General features: G+C 43.4%; 1 protein-coding gene and 1 long non-coding RNA gene across 3 annotated transcripts in view; one reads left to right on the forward strand and one right to left on the reverse strand.

Annotated features, from left to right (window-relative positions):
- RCSD1 (RCSD domain containing 1) overlaps positions 1-21,705 on the reverse strand; it is a 97,188-nt gene extending 75,483 nt beyond the window's left edge. For both annotated transcript variants that reach the window (XM_049112356.1, XM_049112354.1), the window contains exon 1: positions 21,664-21,705. In XM_049112356.1, the coding sequence (XP_048968313.1) occupies positions 21,664-21,690 (27 nt within the window). In that variant the 5' untranslated portion in view covers positions 21,691-21,705. The remainder of the gene's footprint in view (positions 1-21,663) is intronic.
- Positions 2,431-11,572, forward strand: LOC118355335 (uncharacterized). The gene is made up of 3 exons (XR_004817642.2): positions 2,431-3,973; positions 8,558-8,610; positions 9,942-11,572. It is a non-coding gene; the product is annotated as an uncharacterized LOC118355335 (long non-coding RNA).
- Positions 21,706-22,231: the final 526 nt, after the last annotated feature.

Below are 22,231 nucleotides of genomic sequence, written 5' to 3' on the forward strand. Positions count from 1 at the left end.
GGCTCCCCCAGGGAGCCTGCCTCTCCCTCTGCCTGTGTCTCTGCCTCTCTCTGTGTGTCTTTCATGAATAAATAAATAAAATCTTAAAAAAAATACAGAGCAGGAAACAAATATTCTTGTATGATTGCAAATATATATATATACATATATATATATTTCTGCCCTAAATTCTGGGAATGTGGCAAAAACAAAACATCTAATTCTGCTGTAACTATCATTGAGGAACAGAGTTGAAAACACTGAAATGAAAGCATAAAGGCTTAGAGTTTTTATGCGTTTAAAGAGTTGCACAACAGAGGGGTTCCCAGATGGTAGGAGATAGAAGATGCTAGCTATTTTTAATGTGTGGAAGGTAAATAGAGGAGGAAGGTAGCAGGGTAGCAATGGAGCCACAGGGAAGATGTTCAAGTGTGTAGAGGACAGTCAACAGGGATTGGAGACCTCATGAGGAATGGTTTGGTCCTTTGGGGATCAGGAGATTGGCTACATAGGGAAATAGAGCAAATACATTGATATATTGAGGCCTATGGGACCCAGGTTTCTCACTGATGGGCAAGGGTCAGAAAAATATGCAGGGGTGGGGTGGAGGGACTAGAATGAACTTTGGTGCTGGATTAGAATGAGAGGTATTGATATGAAGTCATGGTTTTCAGCCTATAGATAGCTGTAGATATCAATGTATGTATATACATGCAGATATTTCTTAGTTTGAGCCACTGAGAGAGCCTAGGAGCAGTGACACTCCAGTAGCAATCAGTGCACACAGAGCCCAGATCTTGGTTTCTAAATATACTTCTTCACTAAAGGAACCAGGGCTTCTTGGAGAAAATGGCTGATTACTGGGCTTGGGCAGATAAAAAACAAGATAAGCCCAGAACATCTTTTTTTTTTTTTTTTGACAGAAAATGTGGAAGCCCTCAATGAATGACAAAGAGGTGTTAAAAGGATACAAAAGTCTGATTGCAGGAGTTTCCACTGGCAATATTGGGGTAATTTTGGGGGATAATATAAGGATCAAAAGAAATAATGGTAGCAATGAAGTATTACCCATGAAATAAAATAGAAATTCATGAGTCCAAACTGATAAAAAGAAACAGGTAAAGAAGTAGGAGAAGACAAAGTACTTACAGCACAATACCAATGAACAAATGTGAAACAAAGCTTAGAAGAAAATTGCCATATGACCATCATCGTCATAATTTCAGGTAAGAAATACTATTAGATGTTAAATATAGTGGGCAAAAATGAGATGAGGAATGGGATTTTACATAATTTAAAAATAACTCTCCTATAAGTTACTCACTAATTACAAAGGAGGAAAAGTACCTTTACAGAGAACAAACATAACAGATATCATATTAACCAGGTGATCAAAGTAAACATGACCAATGGTGGGACAAGTTGACGTTATGTGCTATCCAATGGAATACAAGAACATAACATCACTTCTGGAATATTCTTGCCCAAAGTGCATCAACTGAATCTAATCATGAGGAAACATTGGAGAAGCTACATAGGAAGACATTCCTCAGAGTGACTGGTGTATAATCTCCAAGTGCAGTCAAAGGAAGGATGAGGAAGAGTCCTAGGCAAAAGGAGACGAAAGTGACATGACTACGTTGTGTCAATGTGTGGTTCTGGGCTCCTTTGACTATAGAGTCTGTTATAAAGGGTTATTGTATAAACATGTATCAAATAATGGCAATGTACAATTTAAGTATCCTACAGTGTTATCAGTCAATTATACCCCAATAAAGCTGAAAAAAGAGAAATTATTAGGATAATTGGCAAAACTGTAAGGACTCATGGATGAAGGCTATGTGGGAGTCCTTGGTGTTAACCTTACAGCTTTTCTCCATGTTTAAAATTATTTCAAACTGGAAAACGAAGGAAAAAGGTGGTGGGGGAAGAATTGAACTGTCCCATTTGTTTGATTCCAACTGACTCCCTGCCCAGCCCCTCCACCGTCTGTTCCTCCCCACCCCATCCCCACCCCAGACACCCACAGGGTGGCCAGGTCCCCAGTGTTGGAGAGGGACAACAGCCAGAGAACAACACCTAGTCTTCTCGCATGACAGGGGATGGAGACAGGAAGGTAAAGATTATTCATGTCTTTCTTTGTACAGATATCTTTATGTGGTCATAGTAAACACATCTATCTTTACGATTTTGGAGAAGAGAACCAGCTAAGACACTGATCTGGTTACCAATGCCAAGGAACAGCATTGACAAAAACCCGAAGTGGGTAGTCTGCAGGCCCCAGCAGATTGTGGCCTTCTCCTTCTGAGTGACGCAGATCCCATGTTTAGGAATGAAGTTATGCAGCTCTCCAGGGAAACACAAACCTTCTTGACTTATTGTATCATGCCAGAGCACCTGTGCACTGGCCTCATTTCTAGCTATAAATTAGAGTGATCCAAGGAGCTTTGAAAAAAGTATCCATGTCTAGGTCCCACCCCTGGTCAACAGGGTGTGGCACCTGGTGTGTGTTTTTTCAAAGCTTCAGTAAAGAGGTAAATCCTGAATAGTCAGCCAATTGTGGAAATGACATTCCTCTTGCCAGAAATTGGTTTAGAAAGAATTAACTGAGATTTTGGTCAATGAGATAAAACTGCTAAAGAAACACATAGGAAGCGATACCCTGTGAATATGGGGTGTTTTCTTACCTAATGTTATGCCTGGAATGTTATGCCGCAGCAACCATTTTGCTATCATTAGAAAAGCTGGAAAGAGCCAGAATATAAGCTCCACAAAGACAGAGATTTTTGTTTCTTTTCTGGCCAGTGTCGATCCCATGTACCTAAATCAAGGCCAGGCACCAACAGTATTCGGTAAATACTCAGCAAATAAGGAACCCAGTGACTGTGGAGGCACTGAATTGGCCAATTCTAGAGAGACTATCCCCTGGATTTCTTCTGTGAAGTAATACATTTCTTTGTAGTTTAAGCTATTTGAGCACAGTGTTTTGTAATAGCTGAAAGCACCCAATGATTAAGATAGATGCAAACTTACAAGAAGACATAATCAGACATACACGCCAGCACAGTCAAAGAAGCATTCCTCAAAAAAATGTTGAGCAGAGATGTGGAGAAAGAGACTGGCATGGAAGGGCAGAGAGAGAAACACACACACACACACACACACACACACACACACACACAGATGGGAGAATATGATGCAGAAAAAGAGAGTGGGAAACCTGACTAATACCTATTGGGGAAGAAAAAAATTTAGATTGAAAAAATTAATCACTCAGAATGTGAAGTGTCGTAATTCCTATCTGAATTTTGGACAGTAGTTGTAGATAATCCTCTATCTTTCCATATTCTTTTTTTCCCCCGAATATTTTATTTACTCATTTTTAGAGAGAGAGTGAATGCAAGCAGGGAAAAGAGCAGAGCATGAGGGAGGGAGACAAAATGTCAAGCAGACTCATGCTGAGCATGGAGCCTGACACAGGGCTCGATCCCACAATCCATGAGATCACGACCTAAGCCAAAACCAAGAGTTGGAGTCTCAACTGACTGAGCCACCTGGGCATCACTATCTTTCCTTATTTTATTTTATTTTTTTTGGGGGGAGAGAGAGTGAAAGCACACAAGCAGGGGAGAAGAACAGGTAGAGGGAGAAGCAGACTGTGATGAATATGCAGCCTCATTGTGGGGCTCGATCTCATGACCCTGAGATCATGACTTGAGCCAAAACCAAGAATTGGCTGCCTAATTGACTGAGCTACCCAGGCGCCTCTCTTTCCTTATTCTTTTTTTTTTTTTTTCGGACACAGAGAGAGAGAGAATGAGAACAAGCAGAGGGAGAAGCAGACTCCTCACTGAGCAGGGAGCCCAATGTGGGGCTACATCTCAGGACCCCAGGATCATGACCTGAACCGAAGGCAGACACTTCCCTTATTCTTCAAAAGAAAAATAACTGATTTCTTCTAGAAAGAAAGTGGGTGATATTTACAGAATTAAAGGTATGTTTTCTTTCTTTTTTTTTTTTAAGATTTTTTATTTACTTATTCATGAGAGACACAGAGAGAGAGAGAGACAGAGACACAGGCAGAGGGAGAAGCAGGCTCCATGCAGGGAGCCCAACGTGGGACTCGATCCCACGTCTCCAGGATCAGGCCTTGGGCTAAAGGCAGTGCTAAACTGCTGAACCACCCGGGCAGCCCTGTTTTTTTGTTGTTTGTTTTTTGTTTTGGGTTTTTTTTTTTAATTTTTATTTATTTATGATAGTCACACAGGGAGAGAGAGAGAGAGAGAGGCAGAGACACAGGCAGAGGGAGAAGCAGGCTCCATGCACCGGGAACCCAATGTGGGATTCGATCCCAGATCTCTAGGATCGCGCCCTGGGCCAAAGGCAGGCGCCAAACCGTTGCGCCACCCAGGGATCCCTGTTTTTTTTTTGAAGTATATTTTCATAGAGTAATCTCGTATTACAATTTCTTTTAGGATATTTTTAGCAATGTTAAGTGCTGTTGCAGTTTTGCCAGTAAAGGCATTTACTAATATGAATCGGTATCTGGGATTGGGCAGGAACTTATCCAAAACTAGAGGTTACCCACATGGCCTTAGAATAAATATCTGTAATGTTTCTACACAATAAAGTGAAGCAGGTTATGAGAAAAAATAGTACTCAAGTCCTGTCTACCCACTCATCCCCATGACTTTCTTTGCATGGACAACAGGCAAAGAATGAAGTGGGAAGTTTTCTGCACACTACATGCTCATTTTCAACCCCAGCAAAGTGCACATTCACAAAAATTTACTAAAAACCACACTCCTGGGATCCCCGGGTGGCTCGGCGGTTTGGCGCCTGCCTTTGGCCCAGGGCACGGTCCTGGGGTCCCGGGATCGAGTTCCACGTTGGGCTCCCTGCATGGAGCCTGCTTCTCCCTCTGCCTGTGTCTCTGCCTCTCTTTCTCTCTCTCTCTCTCTCTCTCTGTGTCTATCATGAATAAATAAATAAATAAATCTTAAAAATAATAAAATAAAAGCCGGTGTCCTGGGGCACCTGGGTGGCTCAGTGGTTGAGCATCTGCCTTTGGCTCAGGTCATGATCCTGGGGTCCAGGGATCAAGTCCCACATCAGGCTCCCCGGAGGGAGCCTGCCTCTCCCTCTGCCTGTGTCTCTGCCTCTCTCTGTGTGTCTCTCGTGAATAAATGAATAAAATTAAAAAACAAACAAAAAACAATCTGTGTCCCCACCTGTTAGTTTATCTTTTCCTCTTGGGGTGGTTCCATTATTCATCCATTTGTTAGGACAGAAACCTGAGAGTTGTTCTTGATTCTTCCTTTATCTTTACCAAGCAGATGCTACCATCTGGACTTCAAAACATCCTACCCTCCTTCCCCCACCAACCATTGTCGTCTGGATACGATGTCCTCGTTCGTCTCTGTGTATCCCCTAATTGTTGGGCTTGCTGTCAACCTGACTTACCATCTCCCCTCAACAGTTTCCACTCTACAGACAGCAAATCTTTCTAAAACATGTATCTCATACCTTTCCCCGAGGGGGCCCACTTACCTGTCTGACCTCTTTTCAACAAGGAACACCCAGGACTCCACACTCCAGATGTCCTGAACTGCTTTCAGGTCTGTGAAAGAGCTCTGTTCTTTGCTTGGAACACAATTTCTTCCTTTGCACAAAGCTAACTCTTACCTATCCTTTGGTTCTCTGTTAGGCTTCCCCAGGCAGAGGGTCCTGACCATGCTGCCCCTCCCTCCACCCACCGCCTCCCCCAGATATGTGCTTCCCACTCACACCTCCTGCCTGTACTCTTCCTGTCATTGCAATGCTCGCCTTCTAATTGCCTGTTTACTTTCTTTATCCTCTCTAAGAATTTGCAGCTTCATGAAGGCACATTCCATTCTGCCTTGGTCAAGGTTCTATGAGCAATGCTAGGTTCAACTTTGGTGAATAAATACATGTTGGGTGAATGAATGGACACTGGCTCCATGCAAAAGAAGTAGATAATCCATTTTGTAATCTAGTCCTTGACCATCCACCTGAAAATGCAGTAAGAATGTAAAGAGGAGTAATGTAGAGGGCAGCATGGAGATTGATAAAGATCAGGATTAAGGGAATCCCTGGATGGCTCAGAGATTTAGCACCTGCCCTCAGCCCAGGGCATGATCCTGGAGTCCAGGGATCGAGTCCCACATAAGGCTCCCTACATGGAGCCTGTTTCTCCCTCTGCCTGTGTCTCTGCCTCTCTCTCTCTCTCTCTCTCTGTCTCTCTCATAAATAAATAAATAAAATCTTAAAAAAATAGAAAAAGATCAGCATTGAAACCAGACTTCCTTTGTCCTTCTGTGACCTTGACCAAGTTACTTAACCATTTTACTCCTCTGTTTCTCTATCTGTAAAGTGGGGATAATAATAGAATTTACCACATAGAGCTGTAAGGATTAAATGAGTTAATACATGTGAAATGCTTAAAATAGTTACCAGTGAATAGTAAGTGTGGTAAATGTTGGGTGGTGATTGACATAGCAGTAACAGGAGCAGCAGCCATACCATGTCATGAAGAAAGGACTATCGCCAGGGGCAGGTCTAGTAGGAGGTGCAGCTTCCTTCAACAAGAGTCCATCCATGTGTATCTCTCAATTCCAAGCCATCCACTTATGATTTCCACCTACTTCTTCTCTTCTTCTTCTTCTTCTTCTTCTTCTTCTTCTTCTTCTTCTTCTTCTTCTTCTTCTTCTTCTTTTTTTAAATATTTTTAAAATTTTATTTGACAGAGAGAGAACAGGCAGGTAGGGGGAGAAGGAGAAACGGGCTTCTTGCCAAGGGGGGAGCCCAATGCAGGGCTGGATCATGATCTGAGCCAAAGGCAGACGCTTCACCTACTGAGCCACCCAGGCACCCCTTATTAAGTTCTCTGCAGCCTCACATTGGAGGAAAGATACATCTTTGTCACATTTCTCCTCATTTGCACTTTATTCAACAGTTCTTGAATATTCTAAGTTCAGATTCAATTCTGCATTTTTTTGCTTGCACATGTCAAAAAAGGGGGGCGGTGAGGAAGGGTTTCATATTTCAATTCTGAATAAAGAGAATTGAGTGGTGTTTCTTCATTTTGGAAAATGGTTTAAAGTTACCCTCATTTAAAGAATGAATAAATGTCATGCATAGAAGCTATGGGGTTTTTCTGGAATAGTCAAGCATTTGACCTTCTTTCTGAATGCTACCACTTATCAACTTGCTTCCTTGCCTCATCCCATGGGATAACCTCACAATTCTGAGTGCCAAAAGCTTTCCTGTGATTTTGCAGTCTTGGAGTATGTCATTATTACATTTCCTGCACTCACATCTCTTCATACACTTTTTCTGCTTCCCCACCTGTGATAGTACTTGAGACTTTTTTTTTTTTAAAGATTTTCTTTTTAAGCAATCGCTACACCTGACATGGGGCTTGAACTCATGACCCTGAGATCAAGAGTCCCACTTTCCTCTGATGGAGCCAGCCAGGAGCCCCTTAGTTGAGACTTTTACAGATTTTTTTTCATCTTAGTGTACCCAATACCATTCAGCCCTGTGAGGCCCACCTGGGGTCCCAATCTTACAAGAGTGTCCATTTATCTGAGAAGACAATGAATAGTAGACCCTTGAACATTTGAATCATAATTTGAACTAAATACTAAATAGCCTGAAGTAGTGTTAAGACTGGCTGCTGCGGGGTCCTGAGAAAGGCCTGGGAATGAGAGGAAAGGATGCTGGCCGAGGGCACCCTTGGTGGAGTTGGGGATGGTGGGGCTCGGGTGGAAGAACCATGTGAGTGAAGGGCTCTGGGAGACCAAGGAGGGTGGAGAGGGACAGGAGGGTTTGTCAGATGCCAGCTTGGACAGTCCTTCTCAGGTTTGCAGTTTCTGCTGCAACAGGGCACACATTAGCCCTTTGAGCAGGCATGATGTTTAAATCCATCCTGGCCTTTTTAAAGGGGGCCGGCTGCTTCCATAGTTTTGTTCTGGGAGTGCTTTACACTTGTATTTGCTTCTGAAAAGTAGGTGATTATTGACCTTGAGCGGAGTCACTTCTGTTTCAATTTTTTTGTTTCTTTTTGTACATGACAGGAATTTTAGGCAGCAACAAAGAAAGACATGGGGTGAGCAGGGAGAGAGACAGGATGATCACACACCTGTAGCAACTGAGGGCAGAGGGGCCACACCAAGGACTGGCGACCCCAGGACCCTAGCACATGTGCACTTCCTAAAGGGCGAAGTTATTTCACCATTCTCTTTCTTCATTTGAAGATGATTCTCCTCAGTCACCTGAGGATGTAGTAAGGAAGTCCTGATGAAAAAGACCATAAATCTCAACTGAAAATGGGTTAGGCACTAAATCCGACCTCACGCAGCCCAGCTGGCAATGAACAAAGGAGGCAGGCAGGCAACCCCTGATGGGAGTCACTCAGGGAGATTAAGGCATCTCTGCTGTGGAAAGGGGAATGGTGTGGGTGGCAGTGATCGGAGCAGGGTGGGGGCGGGGTGGAGAAGGAATTTGCATCTTGTGGCTTAATCAGATCTGAAACCTAACATCCTGTTTTCTGTAGGTTGGGCACATCAGTAGCTGAAAGCCTCTTCTGACCATGGTCAGCCCCAGGAAGTAAGTGTCAACAGCCTTGCAGATGGGAACCCAACTCTTGAATGACCATGCCTGCAAAGGTGTCGTTCCACACACCCCCACCCCCGCACTGCAACAAGGCCCCCTGCCTTCCCTCTACCACAATTCTAGAACTCCAGACTTCACCCCTCCTCTTCTGAGACTTATCAACAGGAAGTTAAGTCAGCTGGAACACTCTGTTCCTTTGACATTTTTGTTTTAATTCTGCAGCTGTGTTTAAGACTTCATGAATTATCTCTCTGGCACTGTGTCTTGGGTCTATCTGTTTCTCGGTCTAGTGCTTTTTCTCTCACACCCATGTACCAAGTCATGGTTACCATCAAGCTAGTGGAGTGGAATGAGAACTAGGATTGATAAGAAGGAAGTGAGGTGGCAAGAAAGTGCTTTAGGGGCTGTAATAGTAGCAATTGATGAGCTAAGTAAGATGACTATTTGCTCCAGGATCATTACTCAGGAGAAATGTAAATGTTGAGGAGGAGTTCCTAAATCATTAACAATGTGCACTGCCCAGAGCATCCCTCCTCACCCCTTCATGGTGCTTATGTCTACTTCATAGTGCAGTGTGAGCATGTCTTCTTTCTTCAACATTCTAGAGTGTCTACCCAGCAGATGCCCTACTCATACATATTCTCACTCAGGAAGCTTCTCTCCTTTCTTTTATCCCTAGTTAGCTTATCACTTAGGAAACCACAACACAGTTCACACATGCAGCTTGATCCCACTTTGTGCTCTTAATCTCTGGTAGCTACAATTCATAGGTTCTTCCTTGCTGAACATCTAAATTTTGTTCACAGAACACTGTTATTTTTTTTTTTTTAAGATTTTATTTACTTATTCATGAGAGACTGAGAGAGAGGGAGAGACATAGGCAGAGGGAAAAGCAGGTTCCCTGTGGAGAGCCCAATGCCGGGGTAGGGGTGTGTGTGTACACGACACCGACTCAATCCTAGGGCCCCGTCAGGACCTGAGCCGAAGGCAGACCTCAACCACTGAGCCACTCAGGTGCCCCAGAGAACACTGTTCTAAGACTTATCAGGGCATTATTTTTTCTGTCCTGGTTTCTTTTCCTTCCACTGCCTCTCATTCAAGTGTAGAGGGAAAAGACCTCTAAACTCAGAGCCTATGGTCTCTCAAGCACCCTCATGGCTACAAAGGAAACTAGTCATTGTTCTTTCTCTAGGTTCTCCTGTCCCCACAGACCAAAATAGAGGGTCTCCCATCTACAATAGTAGCTGGTCCATTAAACATACATGTGTAAACTGCCAGAGTTGGTTTATCTTATTTTTATTTTTTTATTTTTTTTATTTTTTCAGAGTTGGTTTTAAAGGAGTACCTGAGGCAAATACTTACAGTCACATATCGGAAAAGCTTTGCCAAGCACTTGAAACTCAACATAGCTGATAATACTGGTATCGTCCCTTATATTTCTGTAAAACCACATCTAGAGAACCCATACACGGATCTGTTATCAGTTCTGTGTTTCTACACAGTGAGAATGAACAATCCAAGAAGAAAATTAAGACAACAATCCATTTATAATGGCATAAAAAAATTTAGGAGTAAACTTAACCAAGGAAGTGGAAAATCTATACACTACAAACCATAAAACATTGTGAAAAGAAACTAAAGAAGACACAAATAAATGGAAAGATGTTATATGTTTGTACCTTGGAACATTTAACATTGCTAAAATGTCCATATTACCCAAAGCTACAGATTCAAAACCCTTCTGTTTAAAATCCTAATGGCATATTTTTTTTCAGAAATAGAAAAAAGATCCTACAATTCATATGGAATCTCAAATTGCCTGAATTGAAAAAAAAAATCTTGACAAACAAGAACAAAGTTGGAGGCCTCACACTTCCTGCATTCAAAACATATGACAGTGCTACTGTGATCCGAATAGGTGCTGGCATGAAGACAGACACAGAGACCTATGGGATAGAACAGAAAGCCCAGAAATCAACCTTTGTGCATATGGTCAAGTGATCTTCAACAGAGTGCCAAGACCACACGTTGGGGGAAAGGACAGCATCTTCAACAAATGCAGTATTTGCACAACCGGATAGATATTCACATGTGTGAAGATTGAAGGTAAATACCTTACACTATATTTAAAAATTAACTCAAAATGGATTAAAGACCTAAACAGAAGACTTAAAACCACAAAACTCCTGGAAGAAAACACAGGAGAAAATCTTCATGGCATTGGATTTGGCAACGATTTATCGGATATGACACCACAAGAACAGGCGACAAAAGCAAAAACAGACAAATGGGAATACATCACACTTTAAACCTTCTGTGCATTAAAGGTTACAATCAACAGAGTGAAAAGGCAATCTAGAGAATGGGGGGAAATCATAGCAATTATATATCTGATAAGGGGATTAATGTCTAGAATGTATAAAGAACTCCTATTACTCAACAACAAAAAATGAAATAACTCAATTGAAAAATAGGCAAAGGGCTTGAATAGACATTTCTCAAAGAAGATACACAAATGGCCAAAATGCATATGAAAAGATGCTTAACAGCACTACTCATTAGAGAAATGCAAGTTAGAATCACAATGAGGTATCACTTCATACCCATCAGGATAGGAACTATAAAAAACACAAAATACAAAATAAGAAATATTGGTGAGGATGTGGGAAAATTGGAACCATTGTGCAATATGGTGGAAATGTAAATGGTGCAACCACTAAGCAAAATGGTATGTAGTTTCCTCAAAAAACCAAAAATAGAATTACTGTATGATTCAGCAATCCCACTTCTAGGTATATATCCAAAAGACTTTATTTATTATTTTTTTAAAAGATTTTATTTATTCATTCATCTGAGACACACACAGAGAGAGAGGTAGAGACATAGGCAGGGGGAGAAGCAGACTCTATGCAGGAAGTCCGATGTGGGACTCGATCCTGAGACTCCAGGATCACGTCCTGAGCCAAAGGCAGAGTGTCAACCGCTGAGCCACCCAGGTGTCCCTCCAATAGAACTTAAAACAGGATCTCGGGGCACCTGGGTGGCTCAGTGGTTAGGCGTCTGCCTTTGGTTTAGGTCATGATCCTGGAGTCCTGGGATCAAGTCCTGCATCAGGCTCCCCACAGGGAGCCTGCTTCTCCCTCTGCCTATGTCTATGCCTCTCTCTGTGTGACTCTTGAGAATAAATTAATTAAATCTTTAAAAACAAATAGGATCTCAAAAAAGTATTTGCACATCTATGTTTATTGAAGCATTATTCACAATTCATAATTATTCACAATCTTCCTCAAAGAGGTAGAAGCAGCCCAAATGCCGATTGCCAAATGAATGGATAAAGAAATTGTGGTATTTATATCTATATCTATATCTATATCTATATCTATATCTATATCTATCTGTCTTAAAAAAGGAAAATCTCTCACCTGCTACAACATATTTGAACCTTGAGGACATTATGCTAAGTGAAATAAGTCAGTCACAAAAAGACTACTACTGTATGGTTCCACTTATATGAGATATCCAGGGTAGTCAAAGTCATGGAAACAGACAGTAGAATGGTGGTTGCCAGGAGCTGGAGGAGGCGAAAGGGAGAGTGGAGTTGTTATTCAATTGGTATAGACTTTCCATTTTGCAAGATGGAAAAGTTCTGGAGATCTGCTGTACAAGAATGTGAATGTTAACACCACTGAAATGTACACATAAAAATGGTTAAGAGAGTGGCTTTTATTTTATTTGTATTTTGACCACAATTAAAACTAAAAAAGGTGGAGGGGAGGAATAGAAGCATAAATGCTTGAATATGCCTAATCATGAATTACCTTCTTTGGTGCCACACCTGTGGGTTTATGTCAAAGACCAAGCCTATGAGTAACTGAGTAAAAATGTCTAAAAAATCATATTTATCACCAAGAAGGAAAACACCTTTATAACAACTAGGCTTCTAACTGTGGTCTCTAGTGGACTAAGAAGCCAATCTCAGGCAATCACTTAGGGAGATGTTATAGAGCATCCATGTTTTGATGGAGTTGAACCACATGATTTTCAAAGTAGTTCCTAACAATCGAGATTCTAGAATTCTAAACCACAAATTGGAATGAGAAGTGATGATAGTGGTGCACATTATTTCAGTCTCTCTGACTGGGCCATGAGATGAACTCCTGAAGCCACGTGGAGCCTGAAGGCTCAGTTGAGGGGATAAAGTTTAGGACAATGATTATAGTGTGTGTCTGTGGGTTGGGGATGGGGTGGGGCAATATACAGGCATTGAAGGAGGGGCAAAGGTAGAGCTGGGAGCAAGCAAAGGCTTGGGAGGAGTGGAAGGGGAAGGGATGCACACTACAAATTTTAGCATCTTTCAAAGTAGGAAACAAGGGATCCCTGGGTGGCGTAGCGGTTTGGCGCCTGCCTTTGGCCCAGGGCGCAATCCTGGAGACCCGGGATCGAATCCCACGTCGGGCTCCTCCCTCTGCCTATGTCTCTGCCTCTCTCTCTCTCTCTCTCTCTCTGTGTGTGTGACTATCATAAATACATAAATAAAAAACAAACAAAGTAGGAAACAAGATGCTATGTACCTCCTGACAAGATGCAATAGGAAGCACACAGGGCCACCTATGTTGTGACATTTGCAAAGTAATTAAAAATTCAACCAGAGTCTTCTAGTTCTAACTCCCAGTTATAGGAAATACATATGGTTTATGTATGACCCATGAGGACTTATTTTTTTTAATTAAAAATATTTTAAAAATATTTTATTTATTTATTCATGAGAGACACAGAGAGAGAGGCAGAGGCACAGGCAAAGGGAGCAGCAGGCTCCCTGCAGGGAGCCCAATGTGGAACTGGATTCCAGGACCCTGGGATCACGACTTGAGCCAAAGGCAAACACTCAACCACTGAGCTACCCAGGTGCCCTGACCCATGAGGATTTAATCAGCAAAACCTGGAATAGGATTTTTTATTGATCAAATGAACTGGTTTTGCCTACAAAAAATTACATTTAAAAAAAAGAGTAAAAAACAAAACAAAACAAAAAGAAAAGAAAGGGAAAGAAGGAATTGTTCTAAATTGAAAGAGACTTAAGAGAAGTATCAAAATACAATGTGCAGAACTTCATTGGATCCTGATTCAAACACAGCAATGATTTGGAGACAGTTGGGAAAATTTGAACACAGATGATATGCAGAAATCTATGTAACTTTTCTCAGGTATGATAGTGATGTGATATACAAAAGTTATCATGTGTCAAAGGTATATACTGATGTATCTATGGATAAGCTTCAGAGGTCCAAGATTTGCTTTAAAATATTCCAGGAAAAAAAAAATGGTTAGGGGAATAGACAAGGCGGGATTGAGAACTCACTAACCATTGTTGAAACTGAGTGTAGCGTGTGGGAATTCACAGCATTATTCTCTCTGGGATTGTGTATCCTTATACGTTTTCACAATAATGAGAAGACAGTGAACTGACTCAAGCTGACTAGGTATCCCAAGCAAGTCTTGGTGTAGAAGGCAGAAGGGGCACTGAAAACTTTGAGATCAATAAAGATGTCTTTATCTGCTCTACAGGTCTGCTTGAAGGCTGTCTCCATGTGGTTATGGAGAGAGTTACTTCATTAATTTCCTTAAAACTTTGAGAGTCAGTTCCATGACCAAGCAGCCCACACCTAGGCAAACTAGAGAAACCTAGAGAAACGAGTGGCTCCATCTATCAAAGACAGGTACGAGAATGCTCACATCAGATTTATCCATAGTACAAAACTAGAAACAATCCAAGTATCAAAGAACAGATCAACGGATTGTGTATCATTTATACAAAATGAATATAATGCAGCAGTGAAAAACAAACTACCGACCCAGGTGACAACACAGATGAATTTCAAACACACAGTGCTGAGCAGGACAAGACACAGAATACGGGTAGTGATGTTCAAGAATACAGACAACTAACTAAAGGTGACAGATGCCAGGGTAACAGTCGTCCCTGGGCAGTGGTACTGTCTGGGCAGGGGCAGAGGGACCCTCCTGAGGTGATGGAAATGTCTTACATCCTGATCTGAGGGCTGGTGTACACATATGTAAGAACCCATCAAACCAGACATTTAAGATCAGTGTGCTTTGTGCATTCTAGGGTATATATAATTCAGTTTTATTTTATTTTATTTTTTTAAAGATTCCATTTGCTCATTCGTGAGACACATACAGAGAGAGGCATAGACATAGGCAGAGGGAGAAGCAGGCTTCTTGTGGGAAGCCTGATGCAAAACTCGATCCCAAGACCCTGGGATCACCACCTGAGCCGAAGGCAGATGCTCAACCACTGAACCATCCCCAAATTCAATTTCAAAAATAATGTTTAAAAACAGGAAAAGAGGGGCCCCTGGGTGGCTCAATCAGTAAGTGTCCGACTCTTGATTTTGGTTCAGGTCATGATCTCAGGGTCGTGAGATCAAATCCTGGGTCAAGCTTTGTACTGTGTGGAGTGCACTTAGGATTCTCTCTCTCCTTTTCCCTCTGCCCCTCACTGGTCACACTCTCTCCCTAAAAATAACAAAAATAATAATGATACAATAAAATAAACTCCTTTAAAAATAAGTAAAAATAGGAAAAGAAAGAAGAAAATCTTTGAAGTGTTTGGAATTTCCAAGAGAGACCTAAGTGATGGTATAATCTAAGATAATTTTAGCGTCTAAAAACACCTAAGTTCCTAACTCCGAAAGCAAGTCTCTTCTGAGGAAAATGCTGCCTGGAATATTCTACAGTCCAGGGGTCAGGGAAAGGGTTCCAGTTCTACCTCAGACTTCCATTCTGCTTTTTCCTTTTTGTAAAATACATCAGCCCTCTTTTTCCAGCTGTTTGCCCCAGTAGCAATTAAAGAACCCATTATTTTTTCTATTTTTGTTTTTTTTTTCTGACAACATTCATGGCAAATTCCTAATCAGCACCAATTCAACACACCAAGCCAAATGAAGATGTCACATACAGAATAATGAGCATGTGGGCTTGCAAAGAAGACACGATTTGTTGTCCAGGACCCCCCTGTGGGACAGTGAGGGGCTGGGGGAAGGGGAGAAGTGGGTGGCTAGGTGGCAAAGTTCTGTAAATAGTTCTGGACATACAGTAAGAAGACGGGTGCCGAGTGTAGCTACTTCTTTCTTTCTTTCTTTCTTTCTTTCTTTCTTTCTTTCTTTCTTTCTTTCTTTCTTTCTTCTTTTTATTGGTGTTCAATGTAGCTATTTCTCTGACTAGTTAAGTATTGGGGGGCAAATCATCCAATGTCTCTTGTCACACAAGAGAATGTCCACATCCGAGAATTGGGGGTGGTGAGCCTGCAAGGCTGTCACGGGGGTTCACTGGGATCTTGTGCACACAGCGGCCAGTGCAGATCCTGTTGCTCAAGACATGATGATAATAGGAGAGGAGGAGGAAGAAGCACCATGTCCAGGTTTCTTCTTTTCCTCTTCTACTTATCCCTTTTCTCTCTTCCTAGCCTCCCAGTGCCCTGAGGGTCCCAGACCCCTTCTGCCGTCAGGACCACACCCCCACACCTCCTCTCGGATGCTCCACTGCACACCTGCGATAGAGAGTTAGAGATGTGGCCAGTGTCCTCCAGATGCCCTCTGCCAGGTGCAGAGAGAGCTGAGGTGTTTGGAGATTTCACTGAGGAGGTGATACTGGGATTAATGATGAAGACCCAAAGCAGGTTTTTTTCCAGACTGTGAGGTCAGCAGAAGCAAGCCAGAGGATGCGTGGAAGTGTGCACTATAGGGAGGGAAAAGCAAAGTCGAGTGTGGCTGGGATGGTGGAGGAGAATGAGGGCGGGCTTTGGACATGCTAAGGAGCTTGGACTTTCATAGGAGAAGAGGCAACCCGGGAGAGGCTGTTTGGCAGGGATTAGAATTGCATTTTGGGATGATGATTCTGGCAGCAGATGGAATCGGAGGCAATATGTTTGCAGACAGGGAAACAAATCAGGACATCCTGGCCACGTCAGCTGAGGCATGAGAAAGACCTAAACTGGAACGGAGGGGAGGACTTGAAAGACATGGCAAGTTTCTTATTGATGAGCGAGGACTGGGGTGCAGGGGTAGTGCAGGGGTAAGCTAGAGCAGATGAGGATAACTAAGACTTTCAGAGGAGGGTTGCCAGGTTCATGGGACAAAAACACAGGACAGATGTCCAGGCAAATTTAAATTTCATATCATCAATGAATAATTTTTAGTATCAATGTGTCCTGTGCAATAATTCATCTAACGTTCAAATAGAATTGGGGGTCCTGGGTTTTCTCTGGTAACTTGATTTCAGAATCATTTCCCTAAAATGCAAATCTGATTTGCTTAAAGCATTGCTATTTCCTAGGTAGATAATCCTCCTGGGAAGAGACTGTACTTGTTAGTTAGAAAGAGTGTCTGGGGTGGGGGAGAAGTGGGGGTGAGAGCATGTGAGTGGCTCAGTTGTTAAGCATCTGTCTCTGGCTCAGGTCATGATACTGGGGTCCCTGGATCTCAAGTCATGACCCTGGGGTACCCAGATCAAGCCCCACATGGGCTCCCTGTTCAGCAGGGAATCTGCTTCTCCGTCTCCCTCTGCCTTTTTCCCCACTCATGCTCTCTCTCTCTCCCTTTCTCTGTCTCTCTCAAATAAATAAATGAAATCTTTAAACAAAATGAAACAATAACAACCAAAAGAAAGAGTATTTGGGTCAATTGAGCAACCCTGGTTTTCCTTCTCAGTTGGAGGATAAACCTAGTGAAGAGCACTTTCCTAGCACCGTCTTTATTTTAGTGGCATAGCCCACCTGTGCCAACATCTACTCCGTATGTTTTTAGATCTATGTTACATTTGCTCATTTTTAAATTAGTGTTGTCCTAAGTAATCATAGCCATGAAATCCTCACTTCAGTGTGCTATTTTTTCTGTACTAATTAAAATAAACACCTATAAAATAATTTTTTTAGCCCCATACTACAAAAAATCTGCATACGCACTTTGGGAAATTCCAGTAAAGTCAGGAGAACTGGGCTGGGGCTGGGCTAAGCTGATTCATACCTGAGGGGCCTGGAGCCCCAGTCATGGTCATGGGGAGAAAGGTGTCCCCATGTGCTTGTGAACCTGCACTTGACTACACAAGATTAGGAGAGGATGGACAAGCCCCAATAAGAAACAGGTAAGTGGGACTACAGCTCACCCTCCAGGGTCCTCCTGGCCCCACTGCTCAAGATGAACTGCATGGGGACAGGTGAGTGCCAAGAACGTGGCTTCAGATTAGTTGGGTTGAGGCCTGACCTCCCTGGGGACTGTAAACTGATATCCAAGAACACTCACTGTGGGATTTGGACACAGACTGCGATCTACCTGCTTGCACAATATCTAATTGTTCCTGACTTATTTGGAAAGCTTCTCCTGATACTTGGTAGCAGTTCAGCTTGGTTTCAGTCCCTGGGCCATCCAACAGTTTTTCCCAGGTTCCTTGATGGAGACTGGAGCCATTGGAATTGGGGCGCCCTGAACTCAAACCAACCAGCCATTCTTGCCCAGGTACCTCTGACCCTAAAGGTCATGCCAAGAGCCGGGAGGCTCTGATCATGATTTCAGCACTTCAGCCAAATAATGGCTTTCAGTGTTGTGTTTCCCAAATGCCACAAGGCTCTCTTCCCTCCAGGTTTCACTGATCTACCCTGCTTGTAGAAGACCCCTGGATTGTGTCAACATTCCTCTGGGCCCTCCCTCTGCTTATCAAAGTCCAGACCTCTTGGTGTGGGCTGACGGATGCCTGTGTACTTTTCCAAGGTGGGCTAGTGAGACAAAAGACTGTAGGGGTGGGGGAGGTGAGTTGGAATGAATGTGCGGCTGCTGTAACAGACCAAAATACAATAACTTACACTAAGTTATTTCTCTCTCATATAAAATTTCAGGTGAGTAGTTCAGAGGTGGTACTCCAAAATGGCTTCCTCAGCTCCCGCCATCACATTCCATATCCCTGCCATCAGGAAAAAGGAGAGCACAGGCTTTTGTTTTAAGGCGCTGGCCTTGGGCAGCCTGGGTGGCTCAGCGGTTTAGTGCCGCCTTCAGCCCAGGGCCTGATCCTGGGGCCTGATCCTGGAGACCTGGGATCGAGTCCCACATTGGGCTCCCTGCATGGAGCCTGCTTCTCCCTCTGCCTGTGTCTCTGCCTCTCTCTCCCTGTGTCACTCATGAATGAATGAATAAATAAAAATCTTAAAAAAAATAATAAGGGGCTGGCCTAGAAGAGTACACATATCACTTTTACTTATATTTCATGTTGGCCCAAACGTAATCACATGGACAGTTGTAGTTGCAAGGGAAATTGGGAAATGTAGTCTTTAGCTGAGTTGCCAGTGTGCAGTAAGAGCTTCTATTGCTGTAGAAAAAGAGAACAGATGCTGGGGAGAACAGATAACCACTCCCACAATAACTCTGGGAAGAGTTGCAATCTTGGCAAGTTGTTTGCCCCTCTGTACAATTAGGTAATGGTAATTAATCTGCCCACTTCACTGGCATGTTGGGAGGCTCAAACAAACTACTATCTTTGAGAACCTGGAGTAGGTACATCATCACCTGAAAAGCAGGGTGCTACCTACTGCACTGGGAAACCCCAAGGTGGCTTTTTGTTGTTGCTTTTAAGCTGTGAGCACTTGGTTCTAGCTGTTCAGCTTGGTTTAGGGTGAAAACCACATATCTGAAATTTCCTGGAATTGCGTTTCCACTCACAGAGGAATACTTAGGTATGTCCTAGTCACCTCCACTGGTTAGCCTGCCCTGGCATGGCCACATACTCTTCCCCAGGCTCGTGGGCTCCTATCTTTCTCCTGAGTGACAGTCATGGGCATCCTGCCCCACAGGGTCTTTCTGAGCTCTAATCATGTGTGGCTGATGAAGGCCCAGGAAGTCACTCCTCGCAGAATGGTTTTGGGTGGAGAGCCCAGGAACAGGACTGGCAGGGAGGAAACTGGTGAGCCGCCCCCGGCTTTGCCATTCTGAGTGGTTCTCTCCACCCCATGGGCAACAAACCATAAAAAGCAGTCTTGGCATGTTTTTGCACCCCTCACTGAGCTTGTATGACAGTCTATAATGTGTATTAGTTACGGCAGAATTTGGTCTCTAAGCTCCCTAAGGAAGGAAGGAAGGAAGGAAGGAAGGAAGGAAGGATGGGAGGGAGGAAGGAAGGAAGACAGGAAATCTTTTCTCAGCATCTTTTATGTCACAAGCATATAAACAACTTGCCAGCATTTATCCCTCAGCCAACCTCACGGCCTGCAGGTATTATGACTTTCTTCTTGATGGACGAGGACTCAGAGGTTGAACTATCTTGCTAGGGACAACATAGCCATCAAGTAAAAGAATCAATATTTGAACCCAAGACCTATGACACCACATCTGCCTCTTTTTCTATAATGACATAATTATTTTTATTATAGCTGAGTGTGAAAGAGTAGAAATCACCTGGTCAGTCCTTGGATCCTCCTCTGGGCAGTAGCATGATTTCACATCTACTGCAAGGACCCAAAGGAGTTAGAATAACTGGCCTTTTTCACCATTTCATCCCTGACAGTGCACAGCACAGTACCTGACATGTGAAACAGGTCACTAAAGTATTTACTGGACATACTTAAGTTGTTAGATTGATATTTTTAAAAGAATCATAGCTGTATTCCAAGAGTGAAAGGTAAAAGTGCCTTGCAAAGCCTTCATGGGACTAGGGTCTTTACACAGATACAACAAACAAGTGAAATCAAGGAAGGAGGTTTTCTAGACACAACTGTTCATGCCCAGATTCCTGGCAGGCCCTGAGCACGAGTTCACCGATGGCCCTTGTGTCTGGTATCTGAGTTACAGTCTTGAATCGGTGGCAAGAACAGATGACACTTCCGGCAGGCATCCCCCAGAGGAGAGAATTTCCCATGAGGTCTGTGCATGGCAACCATCCACCTCGGATTCTCTGGCATAGTCCAGTTTTGTCTTTTTACAGAAGTTTTAGAAAGGCACATGCTGGTTGGGTAATGAGTCCTGCTCTTGAATTTGGAAAATATGGTTATAGCAGGCACGTGGAAGGTACCTTTTATTGCTTCCTGCTGTAGATCAAAAGTAGAGAGGTTGGATTGCCCAGGACAGCCTGCTTTACCCAGGCCAAGGGAGGGACCTCAGGGCTCATGAGTCATTCTGCTATTCTGTTGAGGTCAGGAGGCCTGGGGCAGCTTCCCCAAGAGAAAATCTACTGAAGCAGGGCTGCATCCCCTTGGGTCCTGGAAAAGCTACGGAAAGTGATAACAGGAAAGGGAAGAAGCAGAGTCAGAAACTGCTCTTTGGATCTCATTGCACAAAGGAAGGAGGTGACCCAAGGCTCCTTGTGACACAGGAAGAAGCACTTTTGGGGAAGTGAGAGCTCTCCCTGCAGATCTCTCAGATTAGAGGCCAACCGTGGGTGGCCCCAGGGTAAGCATGAACTTCTTTTGTGGTTCTGGCTCTTTCCACACCAGGGTGGGGTCACTGCTGGATAAGGGTGCTTCTCACAAGCATTGTCAAACCAAACCAATAGCCTATTTGTTTTCTAGGACCAGTCCATTAAGATCTCCCCTGTCCCCATCCCACCCTTTAGCTCCCAACATGTCTGGTGGCTCCCTGAGGGTTGCGCTTTGTGCTAGGCCTCAGGAGACTTGGGGTCTTATCTGGATTCACCAATCAGCTCTGACACCTCCGGCACATCACTTTTCCCCTCTGAGCCCTGTTTTCCGGACAGTTGAATGAGGAGTAGTGAAGGCTGACAGAGCTATAGTGCTTACCACTCACTCACTCACTTGACTGGTGGCTTCACTCTGACGTGACTCAGCCAGCTGACTCCGCATGAGGAAAGCTCGAAAATGTTAGCTTTCCTCAGTCCAGTACAAACTTTCCAATTCTACACACTCCATTTTTTCATCCATTCATTCACTTAAACATGTATTGAGCACCATTGTATGTCAGCACTGGTAAGTACCACCTAGTGTTTGCTTCTACTTGCTGAGCCCCTCTAATGTGACTTCTGCTGTCTTACCTGCTGTAGATAGATCATCCATCCCATTTAGTCCTTCCCACAGCTCCAGGAGATGACACTTCCCTTTTTAGGCTAAGAATTTAAGCCTCTTGTTCCATACACCGATGATTCTGGGTCAGACCCGGGTCCTGTTTTGATACACCCATTGTGTCACTGCAGAGATGAGTGATATGCAGTCAGTTGGTTCTGATCTGAAGGAGGTTCCAGCCAGCAGCCCTGTGGCAGAAGGACAGCCCTTGACATTAGAACATGTCCTACCAGTTCCAGAAAACCTGGTAACCCTGGAACATGTAGCAGCTCCTTTTCTCTCCATGCTGCCACAGGTTCCCCAGCCCCGGGTCCCACGAGAATGTAAACCGTAGAAACAGCGCCCTCGTGTGTCAGAAAACCAACATACACTTGAACTCGGGAAGGACACATTGTAAACAATCTTAAACTATGAAGCACTTTAGTTTTTACTCCCCACCCCCCCACCCCTTTCCTTCTATGCCTTTGAAACATGCTGGGGAGAAATGATGACAACTCGCTAAACCTGCAGAACTTCACCCACAGGTGAATGACTAAAGCT

Source organism: Canis lupus, chromosome 7, assembly GCF_003254725.2.
Source record: "Canis lupus dingo isolate Sandy chromosome 7, ASM325472v2, whole genome shotgun sequence".
In the NCBI taxonomy this organism is placed as follows: Eukaryota; Metazoa; Chordata; class Mammalia; order Carnivora; family Canidae; genus Canis; species Canis lupus.